The 15,366-nt window shown below is 40.4% G+C and overlaps 1 protein-coding gene across 3 annotated transcripts in view; it reads right to left on the reverse strand.

Moving 5' to 3' along the window:
• Positions 1–15,366, reverse strand: part of LOC135550520 (androgen receptor-like) — a 46,459-nt gene that overhangs the window by 17,245 nt on the left and 13,848 nt on the right. For all 3 annotated transcript variants that reach the window (XM_064981428.1, XM_064981427.1, XM_064981426.1), the window contains exon 3: positions 11,899–12,015. In XM_064981428.1, the coding sequence (XP_064837500.1) occupies positions 11,899–12,015 (117 nt within the window). The remainder of the gene's footprint in view (positions 1–11,898; positions 12,016–15,366) is intronic.

A 15,366-nucleotide genomic window follows, 5' to 3' on the forward strand; every position in this document is an offset into this window, starting at 1 on the left:
CCTAAATCATGTTGAATAAAATGAAGACCTCTCTCTGATGTACAGAACTCTGCTTTAATTGGCGCAATAATTTGTGTATGCATACGGTACAGTAGTGTACCCACAATCAACAACAAGCACCTAAACTGTGAGTCATTTGGATACAATCCGAAGTGAACTGCTACAGATACTGACGGGTTAGGCAACGTATCTAAATATTATTTCTTAACTAACAATAAAACTACAACTTTATATACCAGGGAGGCTTTCCTTTCCTTTCAGCTTCTGGCAGATGTTTGACTGTTGACGCCCTCCACTGAGAAACTGAACAGGTCTTATCCACGACTTTGAATTGTAGCCTAATGACATGAATCATCTCCTGCCCTAACTAAGTCAATCCAAGTGAAATAATTATCACAAACAATCTGTGCCCTAACCAACAATCGTATGACTACAGTCACAGACTAGACAAGTATATAACCCACCATTCACTCAATCTAATTATTTCTGCCAGATAACACCACCACTCTGAAGTTTCTGAGCTCTAGGTTCACACTGTTATTTCAGCAGCCTCTATATGCTTGGCACCTGTGTAGGAGGGTGAGTGACAGAGAAATTCAAATAGTTGCTTCCTAACTATCTGATCAATAACCTATAGGCATTTCAAATACTCTAACTGAGTGTTAGGATACATTCTCGCTGCTTTTACAAAGTTTTGTTGAAGTCTAAGGTGAGAATAGTTTTCCTGTGCATAGTTACTTCTCGGGTCAGAAGTTTAGTTCAGGATAAGGGATTTGCTTATAAATGGGATCTTCACTCTGCTTCTCCACAGATCCCAGGCTTAAGAAGCCCCTGAAGGAAGGACTATTGATGTCCCTCAACATGTGGCGCATGCATAGTAGCTCTAACCTGGATACAATCATGAGAACTTGAGGCTTCATCTTCTCAGGCTTTGTGTTTGTGGCATTAACGAGGGGCGTTATGCTTAAAATGTGCACAGTAATAATAATAACAGTCTTAGACACATTTGTCATGAATTAGAATAAATTAGCAACAATTATAATATTGCTCAGTGTGCCTCAACGGGCTTGGCCATCATTATCATCACCACTGGGTCAAGGCTCTGAGAACAATTTCAATTCTAGCTTGGCATAGCGCTTTTATGAGCCCAGGCCCAGAATAGATCCATCCAGTAATGACATACATGTGAACACCTGTTTAAAACCTTCTCAGAGCCTATTCACATTAAATACATTATTGGAAGCATGGTGGAGAAATCATGGCATATTGATCCCCAAAACATATCATGTACTGCCAATACTTGAGCAATGTTTAATCATAATCTAGCCAAGCCATGCATAGAAACCCAGCCACAGGACAGGAAGAAATGTATCTTGAACATTACTATAATTGTTCCAAATGCTTAAAAGACTACACATGGATGCAATTAGAGCCAAATGTTCCACCAATAAAATAAAAACATACCAGTTGTGGAAGATACAGTTGAAGTCGGAAGTTTACATACACTTAGGTTGGAGTCATTAAAACTTGTTTTTCAACCACTCCACAAATGTCTTGTGAACAAACTATAGTTTTGGCAAGTCAGTTAGGACATCTACTTTGTGCATGACACAAGTCATTTGTCCAACAATTGTTTACAGACAGATTAGTTCACTTATAATTCACTGTATCACAATTCCAGTGGGTCAGTTTACATACACTAAGTTGACTGTGCCTTTAAATAGCTTGGAAAATTCCAGAAAATTATGTCATGGTTTTAAAAGCTTCTGAAAGGCTAATTGGCATCATTTGAGTCAATTGGACGTGTAACTGTGGATGTATTTCAAGGCCTACCTTCAAACTCAGTGCCTCTTGTCATCATGGGAAAATCAAAAAAAATCTGCCAAAACCTCAGAAAAACAATTGTAGACCTCCACAAGTCTGGTTCATCCTTGGGAGCAATTTCCAAATGCCTGAAGGTACCACAGTCATCTGTACAAACAATAGTACGCAAGTATAAACACCATGGGACCATGCGGCCGTCATACCGCTCAAGGAAACGCGTTCTGTCTCCTAGAGCTGAACGTACTTTGGTGCGAAAAGTGCAAATCAATCCCAGAACAACAGCAAAGAACCTTGTGAAGATGCTGCAGGAAACAGGTACAAAAGTATCTATATCCACAGTAAAACAAGTCCTATATCGACATTACCTGAAAGGCCACTCAGCAAGGAAGAAGCCACTGCTCCAAAAAGGTTTGTAACTGCACATGGAGAAATGTCCTCTGGTCTGATGAAACAAAAATAGAACTGTTTGGCCATAATGACCATCGTTATGTTTGGAGGAAAAAGGGAGGTGCTTGCAAGCTGAAGAACACCATCCCAACCGTGAAGCACGGGGGTGGCAGCATCCTATTGTGGGGGTGCTTTGCAGCAGGAGGGACTGGTGCACTTCACAAAATAGATGGCATCATGAGGTAGGACAATGATGTGGATATATTGAAGCAACGTCTCAAGACATCAGTCAGGAAGTTAAAGCTTGGTCGCCAATGGGTCTTCCAAATGGACAATGACCCTGAGCATACTTCCAAAGTTGTGGCAAAATGTCCTAAGGACAACAAAGTCAAGGTATTGGAGTGGCCATCACAAAGCCCTGACCTCAATCCTATAGAACATTTGTGGGCAGAACTGAAAAAGCATGTACGAGCAAGGAGGCCTACAAAGTTACACCAGCTCTGTCGGGAGGAATGGGCCAAAATTCACCCAACTTATTGTGGGAAGCTTGTGAGAAAGGCTACCCGAAACGTTTGACCCAATTAAACTATTTAAAAGGCAATGAGTTTAAATGTATTTGGCTAAGGTGTATGTAAACTTCAACTGTAACTAGGTGAGCAATTTGAGAGGGAGGCTGGAACCTTGGCTAGCGGATCAATGACCATGGCAACAGTGGGCAGAGCAGGCCATTTGGTAAGGTCAGACAGAGACAGTGGGCACACCATGTCACAGGGATACACCTTGATGACAATATTAGCAGCTTACAAATGTAGCAATCATTTACTGTATTGTTACAGTATTAGTATGGATGTCCTTCAACACAGCAAACAAATTATTTCAATGTTTTAGCGTGAGGATTGCTATAGTTTACTTTGTAATGTGTTATGCTGTTTTTGGAAAAGTCGTTTACCGGGGGTATAGTGCAAAGAGGAAAAACAACATTTAAAATTCTAAATGGTGAGTGAAAGCATTTCCTGCACACTGGAACTCAGTGAAACATATACACTACCGGTCAAAGGTTTTAGAACACCTACTCATTTAAGGGTATTTCTTGATTTTACTATTTTCTACATTGCAGAATAATAGTGAATACATCAAAACTATGAAATAACACATATGGAATCATGTAGTAACCAAAAACGTGTTAAACAAATCAATATATATATTTTATATTTGAAATTCCAAATTCAAATAGCCACACTTTTCCTTGATGACAGCTTCTTGAGGTAGTCACCTCGAATGCATTTCAATTAACTGGTGTGCCTTCCTAAAAGTTATTTTGTGGAATTTCTTTCCTTCTTAATGTATTTGAGCCAATCAGTTGTGTTGTGACAAGGTAGGGGTGGTAGCCCTATTTGGTAAAAGACCAAGTCCATATTATGGCAAGAACAGCTCAAATAAGCAAAAAGAAACAACAGTCCATCATTACTTTAAGATATGAAGGTCAGTCAATCCGGAACATTTGAAGAACTTAAAGTTTCTTCAAGTGCAGTCACAAAAACAAGTGCTATGATGAAACTGTCTCTCATGTGGACCACCACAGGAAAGGAAGTCACAGAGTTACCTCTGCAGCAGAGGATAAGTTCATTAGAGTTACCAGCCACAGAAATTGCAGCCCAAATAAATCCTTCACAGAGTTCAAGTAAACAGACACATCTCAACATCAACTGTTCAGAGGAGACTGTGTGAATCAGGCCTTCATGGTCAAATTGCTGCAAAGAAACCATTACTAAAGAACACCAATTAAGAAGAAAATACTTGTTTGGGCCAAGAAACATGAGCAATGGACAATAGACCAGTCGGAATTTGTCATTTGGTCTGGAGTTCAAATTGTAGATATATGGTTCCAACCGCCGTGTCTTTCTGAGACGCGGTGTTGGTAAACGGATGACCTCCTCATGTGTATTTCCCACCGTAAAAGCATGGAGGAGGAGGTGTGATGGTGTGGTTTGCTCATGACACTGTCTTTGATTAACCAACAAGGCTACCACAGCATTCTGCAGCGATACACCATCCCATCTGGTTTGGGTTTAGTGGGACTATCATTTGTTTTTCAACAGGACAATGACCCAACACACCTCCAGGCTGTGTAAGGGCTATTTTATCAAGAAGGACAATGATGGAGTGCCGCATCAGATGACTTGGCCTCCACAATCCCCCGACCTCAACCAAATTGAGATGGTTTGGGATGAGCCAGACTACAGAGTGAAGGAAAAGCAGCCAATAAGTGCTCAGCATATGTGGGAACTCCTTCAAGACTGCTGGAAAGCATTCCAGGTGAAGCTGGTTGAGAGAATGCCAAGATGGTACAAAGCTGTCATCAAGGCAAAGGTTTGAAGAATCTCAGATATAAAATATACTGTATGCTGATTTGTTTAACACTTTTTTGGTTACCACATGATTCCATATGTGTTATTTCATCGTTTTGATATCTTCACTAAAAGGAAACCATACAGGTGTATGCAATTAACATCCAGGTAACCTGGAAGTTAAATCCTGATGGTGCAGAATGAATCACCTGAATTATGGGGTCACCAATGATCTCTTCTAGAACAGGTGCACACATGTACCTTATTATGGACGGGACTGCAGAACTTTGACCAAAATAAAAAATATATACCTTTAATATCTGTTAGTGCATAGTGGCCCAGTGACTCCATCTTTATAGCTAGCTTATCATGACCACAAATTAATTATGGTCCCATGCACTATGCATGCTTTCATAGTGCTTTTCATAGTGCTACGTGACAACAATGCATCGTGCAGAGGGGACTACAAATTAAAGTGGCAATACATTTGGTGGTGGATATTCAATAATATCATTTCCTAAATAGACTTAGCTCAAGGAAATGTAGAGTGAACAATCAGTTCACACTTGGATCCCAGTATTATTGTTAATTTATTTCTCAATCTGAGTAATGAACAGTGCCTCAGTAGCTGAATCTTAATATGATGGTAAATCATGACATTCTATTTCAGATGTAATAAGTAAACCTTCTTGTAATTTAGATAAAGAAAAATAATTAAAACTTTCCCAAATATATTAAAAATTGTGGTATCTTGGCACTGATCTTTGGATAACACATACAATAGTAAGTAGGTCAGGTTGAGCTGCCCTTAAGATCCACGCCCCCTTCAAACTGATGCCAATACAAACAGAGGCATCCATACAAGACATGACATTAGTTAATTTTCTCTGCAAATAACTTAGTCCTAATTTAGAGGAAAGATAAAAATATACAGTATACTGATTTCCGAAATCTTTACGGAATGACTCAGACGAGCAGAGGATATCTATTAATTAAGATATGTACACATGGTATTTGGAATTATTTATGATTTGTAGGTATAGCAAAAAAATAGTAAAATTGAGCTTTTCCTGGTTTGAATTAGGTTTAAATCATTTATTGTATGGTGGTTTGCGAATATTAATCTGTTTCCACAGAGTACAACTTGTGCTTGGCCAAGAAGTGTACGTGAATTAAATATAACAATGTTACATAACACAAAATATAACTACATTACGCATAAAATAAGATAATTTAGTTGGAATTGATCCCGATAAAACTAAATATATCATAAACAAACTTGAGTAACTAACAACTGGAATGGCTTAGGTTTAGGCATGCTAGCAAGTAGTTATTGTTTGGGTTTCATGTCTTAACATTACTATGATCTGAATTGTCTAACAGTACAGTTTATATCTTTACACATTTTCATGAAGATAATCGGGAACTATTATATGCTGGCAGATAGTTAAAATCTTTTGCACTTGCTTGTTACTTTTCTGCACAAAGTTTTGTCAGAGAGTGGGTATACGGTGCATTCAGAAAGTTTTCAAACCCCTTGACTTTTCCCACATTTTGTTACGTTACATACAGGCTTTTCTAAAATGTATTAAATAGATGTTTTCCTTAATCAATCTACACATAATACCCCATAATGACAAAGCTAAAACAGTTTTTTATAAATGTGTGGAAATGCATTCAAAATAAAAACTCAAATATCACATTTACATAAGTATTCAGACCCTTTATCATTACTTGGTTGAAGAACCTTTTGAAGCAATTACAGCCTCGAGTCTTCTTGGGTATGTCGCTACAAGCTTGGCACACCTGTATTTGGGGACTTTCTCCCATTTTCTCTGCAGATCATTTCAAGCTGTCAGGTTGGATGGGGAGCGTCGCTGCGCAGCTATTTTCAGGTCTCTCCAGACGTGACGCTTGGCATTCAGGCCAAATAATTAAACTTGGTTTCATCAGACCAGAGAATCTAGTTTCTTATGGTCTAAGAGTCCTTTAGGTGCCTTTTAGCAAACTCCAAGCGGGCTGTCATGTGCCTTTTACAGAGGAGTGGCTTCTGCCTGGCCACTCTACCATAAACGTCTGATTAGTGGAATGCTGCAGAGATGGTTGTCTTTCTGGAAGGATCTCCCATATCCACAGAGGAACTCTAGAGTTCTGTCAGAGTGACCGGCCAACTCTAGGAAGAGTCTTGGTGGTTCCAAACTTCTTCCATTCAAGAATGATGGAGGCCACTCTGATGGAGGCCATGCTGCATAAATTTTTTTGGTACTGTTTCCCAGATCTGTGCCACAACACAATCCTGTCTCTGAGCTCTATGGACAATTCCTACGAGCTCATGGCTCTTCTGACATGCACCGTCAACGGTGGAACCTTATATAGACAGGTGTGTGCCTTTCCAAATAAGGTCAAATCAATTGAATTTACCACAGGTGTCCAATCAAGTTGTAGAAACATCTCATGGAGGGTCAATGGAAACAGGATGCACCTGAACTCAATTTCGAGTCTCATAGCAAAGGGTCTGAATACTTATGTAAATGAATATTTTCTTTGTCAAAAATGTCAAAAGACCTTTTTTCGCTTTGTCATTATGGGGTATTGTGTGTAGATTGATGATACTTTTTAAAATGTTATCCATTTTAGAATAACATAACAAAATGTTGAAAAAGTTAAAGGGTCTGAATACTTACCGGATGCACTGTATGAACCCCTCAAAAACACATTATTAAACATGGGATTTGCCATGCACAAAGGCAAATGCAGAGAGGACTTTTAAAGCTCAAATGGAATTCGGGAAAAGGTTCAAGTTTCAAATCATCATTATTTTTTTCAGCAAGAGAATGGAGGGTGGGAATCGGGAAACAGGAAGCACCTCTAATATTCCAGGAGTTGGTGTAATTGCCTTCAACTGTTACTGTACCCTACAAGACACAACACATTTAATCCCAGGGTTGATTACTAGGCCTCAGCCGACATAGAAAGTCTATCCTGTAACCATATACATATTTAGCTGCAAATGGGAAGGTTAGGAGCAGGAAAATGTCACCCAGATTATATTTTCAATGCTTTTTCTATTTCAATATACCTCTGCTAAATTAAATAGCTTCAGTGGATCTGTAAAATTAACTGCCATATCAATGTTCTATTTGGAGAAGTAATTACAATTTTGAGAGTAATTAGGTTATATGGAATTCTGCATTCCAAAAGAAAACCTACTTGCAATGATACTTAACTAGTCTCTTCCATTTTGCAGTAAAACAAATTCAACCAATGCATTAGTCCGTAATCAGAGAAGAATCTTTCACATTTGAAGCCCTCGTCTGAGCTTTCAAATTACTGTCACAAACTTACCTGTGCACATAAAAAAATCTATGAGAGGAGCGCTTGAGGGGAAGGAAGGCACTTTCTAACTGCAACAGGAATAGAGGTGCCTTTCCCTGACAATCACAGCATCACATCGCATTTTCCCCCATGGGCTTGTCAGCGTCTGGTGGCTAAATTACCAGCATTTCTGCTCCTTTAATTCACATGTCTCATGTCAGCTTTGTGCTTCTCTGTGCAATTTTCACCGTTAACAGAATGAGAAAATGGAAGGGAGTGAAAATTGAACACAAGAACGGAAATTTGTCCAGCACATGTCCATCTTTGAGACCTAATACGACAAACAGCTCTGGGTGACTGTAAGGGAAAGTGAATGAAATAGGTCTAAATTGCCTGGTGGCACAGTCAGAGGCTTGATTAGCAGTAGTATTTCCCTTTGTGATGCAGCGATTCAAGAGAGCTGGCTAAGATGTGTAGTACTGGTTGCAACATTCACAAGAAATCAGGTACTTAGACTGAAAGGGAGCATTGCAGAAAAATCCTCCATGCTGAGTTTAACCCTGTAGTTCAGTTGTATGCCCTAAAATGAGAAATGTGCTCATGCTGTATATACACCGAGTGTACAACACATTAAGAACACCTGCTCTTTCCATGACATAGACTGAACAGGTGAATCCAGGTGAAAGCTATGATCCCTTATTAATGTCACTTGGTAAATCCACTTCAATCAGTGTAGATGAAGGGGAGGAGACAGGTTAAATAATATTTTTTAAGCCTTGAGACAATTGAGATATGGATTGTGAATGTGTGCCATTCAGAGGGTGAATGGGCAAGACAAAATATTTAAGTACATTTTAACGGGGTATGGTAGAAGGTGCCAGGTACACCAGTTTGAGTGTCAAGAATTGCACCGCTACTGTGTTTTTTCACGCTCAACAGTTTCCCGTGTGTATTAAGAATGGTCCACCACCCAAAGGACATCCAGCCAAATTGACACAACTGTGGGAAGCATTGGAGTCAACATGGGCCAGCATCCCTGTGGAACGCTATTGACACCTTGTAGAGTCTATGCCCCAACAAATTGAGGCAGTTCTGAGGGCACGAGGGCTGTGGCAGTCATGCAATTTTGTCAGCCCATGATTGTCAAGCAAATAACTGCCAGTCTCATGGTAATTGGCCATTAATTAACATGAACACATTTAGCATCTCCTGGCTTCCACGCATAGCCTACAAGCCACTGATGCAGACCTTTGGAACATCTACATTTTATTAAGTCTAATAAATCCATTTAATATAGCCTACACCATCACAATAAGTTCATTATTTATTTTAGACAAGTCTAAAGAAACATGACATGAAGAAAATGTAATATATTTCAGAAGAACAGAATAGCTTACTCTGAGCTGTCCTTATGTTAGGCCCTGATCTGGCTATGCCATATGGCTATGGCCTATACTAGTTCATTCAGCAGACAAGATTTGCTTAGAATTCCGTGACATAATTTTATATTATTTTATAGTATGAACTATTCATTTTAACATAGCTGAATGAAATAGAAAGGATGTTTTCTCCAAACGATTTCTGAGGTAGTGTCAACATGCGGCTATTCTGTGTTGAGTGGTTAACAAAGAAACAGGTCCTGCTATATGCTTCATTTAGAGTTATTTATGCAACTTTAGTTGTGATACAAACATGATGCTGCATGATGCGACTCATGATGATTTGAAAAAAGTTGCACGAAAGGCATGAGCTCCACTTTGTTTCTTGCACAGGTTGCACACACTTCATCAGTCACAAATTGACCACCACTTGATAAAAGCCTCTAATTTCCCGGCGGCATCCCCCTAAAATCCATGCCTTTTGCAGCCAGCGGCCATTATGCCCTTTGGCTGATTACAATAATTGTAATTCCCTTCTCCCAGCTGCGTGTTCCGAAGCACCTCTCACTCACATGCCTCTCTCAGATATCGCAATTCTTATTAGCCAATGTCCGTCATGTGATTGGGCTCTTCTCAGAGGCATCTATCTCAGCTCTGAAGAAGGCTACAAGTAAAGACAGACACATCGGGGACTCCACTGCGCACTTCCTTCTTATCGAAATCCGAGGCGCATATTTAAGATGTTATAAGAACTGTCCACATTTATTTTTTGTCAGCCAACAATGAGTAGGCTAAATGAACAGAAAAAGCACTAGCCTACGTCAATCTACTATCCCCCATAGTACAAAAGTTGACTTATTCTATTGTTCACCTTGTCCTTCTGTGCGATAAATAAATTGTGGGATGCGATAGATCCTAAATTAATACAACCACTTGCTTCAAATAACCTTTAAAAAGTAATGAGGCAGGGCCTCCCGAGTGGCGCAGCAGTCTAAAACAGTGCAATGGGGTTTGATTCCAATCTGTGTCACAACCAGCTGTGATCGGGAGTCCAATATGGCGGCACGCAATTAGCCCAGCATTGTCCGGGTTTGGCCGGGGAGGTTTTACTTAGCTCATCGCGCTCTAGCGACTCTTTGTGGCAAGCCGAGCATCTGCAGGCTGACTTCAGTCATCAGTGGAATGGTGTTTCCTCCATTACATTGGTACAGCTGGCTTCCGGGTTAAGCGAGCGGGCGTTAAGAAGTGCGGCTTGGCAAGTCATGTTTTGGAGGACGCATGACTCGACCTTCGCCTCTCCCGAGCTCGTTGGGGAGGTGCAGCGATGAGACAAGATCGTAATCAGAGAAAAGGTGGAATGAGGCTGATGCAACAAATCAGAACGTTTATCTTAAAATGTTGATAAACTATTAGGCTATTTCTTCACATTGTAAGCACAGCAATATGCACACGACCATAGGCTATAAGCATGAATGTTCCAAAATGCAATCAATTAGCGGGAAAACACCATTCTCAAAAGTGACCACAAATGCGATTATGCATGTAATGCGTATTATAAAAGTGCATTTTTATGGTGAAAATGACCTTCCCCATACTTGAAACTCACACGCCGCCTATGTATGCCAGTTAGGCTCTACACCGGTTTTAAAGCAGATTAATGTGCTTAATTTTAAGAAGTTATTTGGACACGTTAGTTGTGATTACAAACCTTATCAAAACATATAGGCCTATGGGCTAGGCTACATGAGGTGTGGGACTATGATTTGAAAAAAGTTGCAGAAATTAAGCATGCACTGTTTCTTGCTCTATTGCACACAAGCTGGGCATCATTCAAGTGAAATATCATTCACGGGTGATAGGCTAATATTGTTACCCATCAGACTATTATTGATTTAATCTTGTCTTTACATATACTAAATAATATATGTGTGAAATTAGTTTTGATTTAGAATGGACCATTATCATGCAACTCTCTCAGAACGGGGGCAGGGATTTTTTTAAATGTCATCTATGCACTTAAATAGCGAATGGAGGACGCTTTTCTCATGGTTCATTTTCATGCCAGCCAGGTAGGCTTTACTCCTGTTGTAAAGCGAAGCTATGTGCTTAATATTAGGAAAGTTGAGAAATAAATATAGTAGACCGAGCCTATAGAAAGCTGATTGGATCCTCCTATTTTTAATAGAGGTCTTCAAAACTCTGTTTTCTCATACAATTGCATAGGTTATAGAAATGTTGTGCAACATGAGCTCATGGGCTCTCATTAGGTGTTATATTTGATTATTGATTACATTTGCATTGATGTCAGAGTGATTAGAGGGACAATAAAGTCCTGAGCACCAGGCAATTAGCAAGTTTGGTAGGCTACTAATGGCCATTAGCAGCATCAGAGCTTGGAGAAGCCTAGTTATTGTTACTAAACGGTCAGATGGAATTTGACTGCGGTCATTACTCGTTACTTCCGGTGTGGTGGTAATACAGTCACTGTAACAGCCCTAGCAACTCAATATAAGGAAGGTATTCTTAATGTTTTACACATACACACACTTTTGTCCATGATAATCGATCAGTGGGTGGCCGGATGGATCACTAAGTACTTTATATTTCTCATTGACTTAATAAATTGACTTGATAGTTGTATTTACCTCCGAGGGTCATCCCAGCTTCAAAACACTTCCTCAGTCGACATGATGGGCAGTTCTTCCGTCTAAGCTTATCGATGGTGCAGTCGTTTCTGCTGGCACACAGGTATTTCTGTTTACCTAACAAAGACAAACAAAGATAAGAATAAGATAATACGAAATTCTATTTTGAATGAGGAGGAAAGTAACATCATGGTTGTAACATGGTTGTAAGTCATAAATGATTACCACAGAAACCAATGGTTGGAACCTGTTCAGGAAACAGAACCGAAAACCGGAAAATAACAACATTTTTTGAGGAACAGATCCCGAACCAAAAACGAAAGTGATCTATACTGTTCTGGAACTGTTATTTTAAAAGCATGGGAACCGGTTAATAACGTTATTTTACATTCCGGGCATTTCTTTCCAGTCCCACAACAAAGCACCTATGCAAAGCCCTCACTCTGTCGCTCAGGAAGTTTTTCCTGCATCTGCCTGCCAGCTGGAAATATTTTACAGTGAGTGTGTGTGTGTGCTACCTGCCCCTCCCCCTATGAAGGATAGGTTACTGTAGCCTACTGACGTTATTCCGAAATTAGATGTTTAATTAGAGAAGAATGGATTGACTTTTTCAATGCTAGTTAATGATACTAACAAAATGGTTAGACATATTTTTAATTCTAGCGCAGCTCTGCATACAGAAGCTTGTTAACTAGCTAGGTAACATTTTCTCTGGTCCAATGTTAAACCAACTCGGAAGTTCAAAGACATTCAAAGTTCCTCCAATTCTGTGGGCCTAATTCAGACAATGCATGTCATAATAAGATGCCCAGCACTTCAAGGCAAGCTTGAAGCTACGGGATATACACTACTGTGATTATGATCGAAGAGAATTCTCTTGGTAGATAATGCGGTCGGCATTTGATTGTAAGGAATTCTAGGTCAGGTGAACAAAAGGACTTGAGTTCCAGTATGTTGTTATGATCACACCACGTCTCGTTAATCATAAGGAATACACCCCCGCCCTTCTTCTTACCAGAGAGATGTTTGTTTCTGTCTGCGCGATGCATGAAGAAGCCAGGTGGCTGTACCGACTCTGATGACGTATCCCGAGTGAGCCATGTATCCGTGAAACAAAGAACGTTACAATCTCTGATGTCTCTCTGGAAGGCAACCCTTGCTCGGATTTCGTCTACCTTGTTGTCAAGAGACTGGACATTGGCGAGTAGTATGCTCGGGAGCGGAGCCCGATGTGCATATTTTGGTTAAACTATCCCCAATTCAATGGAATTGCAACCCTCTGCATGCACAGTGCATTATTCCATCACATGTGAAGTGCACTCTTCCATCACATGTACAGCTGATTCTCAAGGTCTTGCACACTAATGAGATGCTATTGAGCCCACACTGTCTGAACCAAGGACTACATGCTTTCTGGTAGGGGAGGGGTGAATATATTTTATCTGACATACATTATTTTTTGGTTAACTAGTAAATAGTAGCCTACAGAAAAGTGTGTTTAAATCATTTCTAACTTGTTAACATTTTCTACTAGTTAGTTTTTGCTACCTTGTGGGTTTTAGCTTGCTTGAGCCTGCTAACTGAAGAGTGTTAATTCACCTGTTTCCATACATGTTTCATTTTATAACATTTACCTTACAAAGGAGTTGTTTAATCTAACTGCTTAACTATTTATCTGTACATGGAATTGTATTTATTTTTACTAATTTTTTCCTCATCTTTACAGGAAAATGCCACGTGCACCATCTGATGTGTGGAGACATTTCACTGCAGCTAATGTAGAAGGAAAAGCTGTGTACATTTGGAAATACTGTGCCAAATCATGTGTGAAGAATGCAACAAAGATGCAGAATCATCTGGCAAAGTGCACAAAGTTCCCTCAGAGCTCACAACAAGCAACCTCTGACAAAAGTCGCTCTACATCTATTCGAGGTGAAAATTATGAACCAGACACCTTATCAATAGCAACTGCTCATGGTCCTCCTGGAATCAGAAGTGTTTTTGACTCAGTGGAGGTACGTAGTCAGAGAAATGCTGATTAATGTCTTGCTTGAGCTCTGTATGCAACTGGTTCACCTCTGATGCTCACAGGCAATATGTATTGGAAGATATTTCTGAATGTTCTTCTCTCAGCATACACCCCTCCAACCAGACATGCTTTATCTACTCATTTTCTGGATGCAGAGTTCAACAGAGTTCAAGTGAAGGTCAAGCAAATCATAGAGAAAGCAGACTGTATTGCAATCATCTCTGAAGGATGGTCGAATGTTCGTGGGCAAGGAAAAATGAACTACATCATCTCAACCCCTCAACCAGTATTCTATAAGAGCACAGACACAAGGGACAACAGACACACCGGTCTCTACATTGCAGATGAGCTGAAGGCAGTCATCAATGACCTTGGACCACAGATGGTATTTGCACTGATGACAGACAATGCTGCGAACATGAAGGCTGCTTGGTCTAAAGTGGAGGAGTCCTACCCTCACATCACACCCATTGGCTGTGCTGCTCGTGCATTGAATCTGCTCCTCAAGGACATCATGGCACTGAAAACAATGGATACACTTTACAAGAGAGCCAATGAAATGGTTAGGTATGTGAACAGTCATCAAGTTATAGCTGAACTCTACCTCACCAAGCAAAGTGAGAAGAATAAGAGCACCACATTGAAGCTGCCCAGCAACACCCGTTGGGGTGGTGTTGTCATCATGTTTGACAGTCTCCTGGAAGAGAAGGAGTCTCTCCAAGAAATGGCCATATCACAGTCTGCTGAAATAGACAGCCCCATCAAGAGGATCCTCCTGGATGATGTATTTTGGGAGAGAGTGGTAAGCAGCCTGAAACTCCTGAAACCTATAGCATTAGCTATTGCACGGATTGAGGGAGACAATGCCATCCTGTCTGGTGTTCAGACTCTACTTGCAGATGTAAGAGAAGAAATCCGTACTGCCCTGTCCACTTCACTGTTGCTCCAAGCAGAGGAAACTGCAGTTATGAAATACATCAAAAAGCATTAAGACTTCTGCCTGAAGCCCATACACGCCACATCGTACATGTCGGACCCCAAGTATGCTGGCAAGAGCATCCTGTCTGGTGCTGAGATCAACAAGGCCTATGGTGTCATCACTACTGTGTCTCGTCACCTTGGCCTGGATGAGAGCAAGGTTCTTGGCAGTCTGGCGAAGTACACTTCCAAAGCAAGGGCTTTGGGATGGAGATGCAATATGGCAGTCGTGCCAACATATCTCATCAGCCACCTGGTGGAAGGGACTTTGTGGATCGCTTTTTGAGCCTGATAACGAGCCATCCTCAACAAGGTTGGAAACTGACAGTGAAGATGAGGCCTCAGAGTTTGATGTTCAAGAAGTGGACATTAAGGAGGTCCAGGGAGAAGACATGGAAGCCTGAGAGAAAGACCACCAAAGCTTCAGTTTCTAGACGTTTCATTTTACAGATGTATGTTGA

This window comes from Oncorhynchus masou, chromosome 12, assembly GCF_036934945.1.
Source record: "Oncorhynchus masou masou isolate Uvic2021 chromosome 12, UVic_Omas_1.1, whole genome shotgun sequence".
Lineage (NCBI taxonomy): Eukaryota > Metazoa > Chordata > Actinopteri > Salmoniformes > Salmonidae > Oncorhynchus > Oncorhynchus masou.